The 4,309-nt window shown below is 28.5% G+C and overlaps 1 protein-coding gene across 1 annotated transcript; it reads left to right on the top strand.

Annotated features, from left to right (window-relative positions):
* Positions 1-1,172: 1,172 nt before the first annotated feature.
* LOC100853571 (annexin D4-like) lies at positions 1,173-3,836 on the top strand. The gene is made up of 4 exons (XM_059741999.1): positions 1,173-1,269; positions 1,693-1,871; positions 2,074-2,292; positions 3,606-3,836. The coding sequence occupies exons 1-4, from the start codon at positions 1,221-1,223 to the stop codon at positions 3,834-3,836; spliced, it is 678 nt and encodes a 225-aa protein (XP_059597982.1). The 5' UTR covers positions 1,173-1,220.
* The last annotated feature ends 473 nt before the right edge of the window (positions 3,837-4,309 follow it).

Genomic DNA, 4,309 nt, shown 5'->3' with positions numbered 1-4,309 from the left:
TGTTTTGATAATGAAATTACTTAGTTTTGAAGGTTGTTCTACTTTTTTATGTCAAAAAAATGATAACATGTAAACAATACATTTGCATTTTTCTCGAATCTTTATTTTTTAAAAATAAAAAGTGGTGCAAAGACCCTTCTGTCGAATACTTTCTTGCACCTTTCGATGGAAATGTTTCTTGAAGAAATTATAAAATAAAATATGGTTTCTATAATATGAGAAGAATTCTAAACTTTGGAACCTCTTCTCACTTCTAATTAACCAAGCTAGATAATGTACCCTTCTCCAAGAGCAAGTTTGGCATAAATATAGATTTCATTGAACATGTTAAAAGTCTTAAAATTTGGAACCTCTTTTGAATATTCCTCATAAGGAGCTCCTTTAATAAGCAAATAATTCAAAAGTTTGAAACCTCTTTACAAGATTCTTTGTTGGAGTATATATCTCATTGTTATCTTATGCATATATTTTCTATTTTTTAATAATTATAAAAAAAATTATCCTTCTAATTTGAGAATTCTATATATAAATATTGTTTGTTCTAAACTTTAACTTTCAGGAATGCATTTAGAGAAGTCAACATTTATGATTGTCAAAACTGCTCTTGCTATTTCACAATCTAAATTAGCAATACATAGTATTTCCATTGTTGTCTATTCTAAATTTTTTGAAGAATCACTTGAAATGATTCTTAAATTAGTACTATCGGTAAATGCTTCTTCTAAAAAATTGATATTATTAAAAATAATATAAAAATTACTGCTTTTTAATTTACATAGACACTAAATAGTTCTCTATAAAAATAGGTGTAGTAGCTAGAAGTACTATTATAAAAAATGATATAGACCAAAAGGCTCCTTATCAAATTCACTTCAAAGGAGCCCTAATATTTTTAAAATTTTTCATAAGCTAAAACCACCCTCAAGTCTAGCTCAAAATCAAATTGAAAAGATTCAAGTCTTAAAAGTGGATAAAACTTAAAAAATAACATAAGAATCTCATAAATGAATGCAAGTACATTATGATGACGACATACAATTAAGACATTTCCCCCCTCCCACAAGTCATTCCATCTTTTAGTCTCATGGTCTTGCTTACCCTATATACCCCTTTAGCTTACTTATAAAATTAATGCCATGATGCAGGTAAAGAAGGACACCATTCTTGTTACCTCCATCAAAAGAAGGAAAAAACAAACAAACAAAGAAGGGAAAACAATTATGTCTTCGTCAGATGCTCTTGCAAAGTCTTTCTCTGTTTCTCACTCTGGTAATTTCTCCTTCTCTCTTAACTTTGTTTTTTTCTAAATCACAAACAATTGCCTTCTTTTACAATATACTTTCTACTCATTCATCTATTATTTTCTTAATAATTCTAGTGAAAATTTGTGACAGTAAGGATGATTACATATATATGATCTCATGTCCCATATGAAACTTTTTTCTTTTTTTTCTTTCTTTCTCTTTTCTTCCTTTTTTTTTTTCGCAATTTACACTATGGTTTTTTCTCCCCACTGGTTAATGAATACAGTCTACAAATTAATATAACAATTTTGAATTTAGATACAATATCAGATCTGGAGAGTAAATGTTACATAACTCCCATATTCAAACATTTTTCAGTTTGTTTGTTTGTTCTTTCATTATTTGATATTTATTAGAAGGTTGAAATAATCTTGATTTACATTTCCAGGAATATTTGGAGTTGACGAGAAATCAATGCTGGAGATCTTAGTAAAATGGCAACCAGAACGCTTGTCAACTTTTAGGAATGAAACTTCTGGCATCTTTTTGCAGGATGAACGCTTCCCGTTTGAGAAATGTGAAGAATTTCTTCTTAAATTTCTAAAAAGGGAATTTAAGCGTTTTAAGGTATCTATATATCAAATACAAAATTAGATATTTATGTTAACATTAAATTAAAGATATTTATATATTAATTGTCATAAAAAAAATTAATTCTTATAAGAAAATAAAAATTACAATGGAAGTACAAAAAACAGGGAGACTAAAGATGACTTAAGATTGGTTTTTGCAATAACATGACTAGTTTTTTTAACATTTTTGTGGTCAGGATGCTGTGGTGCAATGGACCATGCATCCTTGGGAAAGAGATGCTCGCATGGCAAGGAAGGCTTTGAAAAGAGGCAGACAAGCATATGGCCTACTCATTGAACTTGCATGCACTCGATCATCAGACGAGCTCTTGGGAGCTAGGAGAGCATACCAGTCCCTCTACAGCGAATCCATCGAGGAAGACGTTGCTTCCCGAGTTGACGGCATCGAACGCCAGGTTAGTACAAGTATATGATCATATTTTTAGTTGTTATATTTGAAAAAAAAATGACCTGGATTAGTGAGATATTATGCAATTTTTTTATAAAGTGAAGAGCATTTCTGTTTATAAATTTCTTGAAGCATTTTGACCAATTATTTCTTAAGAAAAATGGCATTCATATTCCTTTCTAACATATATTTTTTTCCATAAATGATGGTTGGGCTTAAGGATATGCAATTGCAAATAATCTTTTGAGCCTATTCTTGTACGATTGGAGTTTGGAACTTTTTTTTGGGTTTAAGCCACCTATTTTGAGCCTTAAAACCCCATTAGTTGGACTCTTAGAAAGTCCTATAATTGTGTCTTTTCTCAATAAAGGAGTTTTATGTGGTGCAGTCTTGGTTAGGTTAGTATGACTGGTAATATATATAGTCATATTAAGGAACCAATCGAGAATTAATGTGATCATAATTACGCAAGATGATCATATTTAGAAAGTAACTTGGTCATATTTGAAAGGTAACTTAGAGTCTGTTGGATAGTGCTTCTAAAAAGCACTTTTATATATATATATATATAAACCATTTGTGAAGAAAATCAACTGTTTGGAAAAATTTAGAATATACTTTTCAAAAATTAAAAAATCACCTAAAAATACTTGTAAACAAAACACTTCTATTAAAAGTATTTCAAATAGGAACATTGCCAAATACATTTTCAAGTGCATTTAGTAGTGTTTTTACTCAAAGTATTTTTAATTAAAGTGTTTTTAGACGAATCGTCTATCAAGTGTTTCTTCAAAATATATATATATATATATATATATATATATATATGTGTGTGTGTGTGTGTGTGTGTGATTTTTCAAATCTTTAAAAATATTTCCTAAATTTTTTCAAACGTCAAAATTTTTTTCCAAAAACACTTTTTACGTTAAAAACACTTCCTAAAATTACTGTTAAATAGATTAAATCCCATTTTACAGCGATTTTAGGAAGTGTTTCCAAACTTTTTAATACTTTAAAATTTGTATCATTTAAGTTTTAGAAATACTATAAACGTTTTCTAAAATCACTATCAAACGCACTCTTAGTCTAATTATTTGTTAGTATCATCAAATATCAAATCAATAGTCGAGATTTCATTTTAGTTTGGTTCAACCCTTTCCATAGTTTTTTCCATCCTGCATCTTTGATTTTGGAGAGCTTTAATCAAACACATTCTCTCTAATGATAACTAAAACCTTATAGCCACATAAAGAAACCATGCAACAAATATTATTATCAACATGAAATAATGTAATGAAAAATTGCTTCTTGTATCAACAGCTTTTGGTAGCACTTGTAAGTTCATACAGATATGATGGATCAAAAACTAATGATCGGGCAATTAAATTGGACGCTCAAAAACTTGAAAAAGCCATTAGTATTGGTGACAAGAAGCAGCTAATCAAAGATGAAGAGATCGTAAGGATTCTAACAACAAGAAGCAAGATTCATCTCATGGCTGTCATCAAATGTTACCAAGAGACTTTTAACAATAACATTATAGAGGTATAACATAATTATGATATTATATTTGTTAATTCTTAGAGCCTGTTTGAAATATTAGACTATGAAATGGGGATGAGAAATCTATTCCATTTTTCATTCGCTATTACATTTGGATAATTTCAAAAATAGAAATAAGAAGTAAAAAAATAAATTATTACCAAAAAAATTTTGAATTCCCTTTTTTTTAAGATAATACATGTGATCCAACATTCCTATCATATTTTAATTCCTGCATATCAAAGGCACTTTTTATTTTTTACTTATATATTAATAAATGAATAAAGTGAAATAAAGAAAAAAAAAGTGAAAGTTAATTAGCATTAGACTTAAAGTTAGTATTTGTTACCTTCTTTGTTATCCTATGTTCTTTTTTCCTCTTTCTTATATGTCCCTATTTTCCCATTTTCTCTACTATTATCACTTTTTTCTCTGAGAGAATATGTCCCTATTGTCTCATTTCCTCTGCTATTATCACTTTT

The sequence above is a fragment of the Vitis vinifera genome, chromosome 13 (genome assembly GCF_030704535.1).
Source record: "Vitis vinifera cultivar Pinot Noir 40024 chromosome 13, ASM3070453v1".
NCBI classification, from domain to species: Eukaryota; Viridiplantae; Streptophyta; class Magnoliopsida; order Vitales; family Vitaceae; genus Vitis; species Vitis vinifera.
The sequence above is the reverse complement of the archived record's forward strand: the minus strand, read 5'-3'. Positions and strand labels throughout refer to the sequence as shown.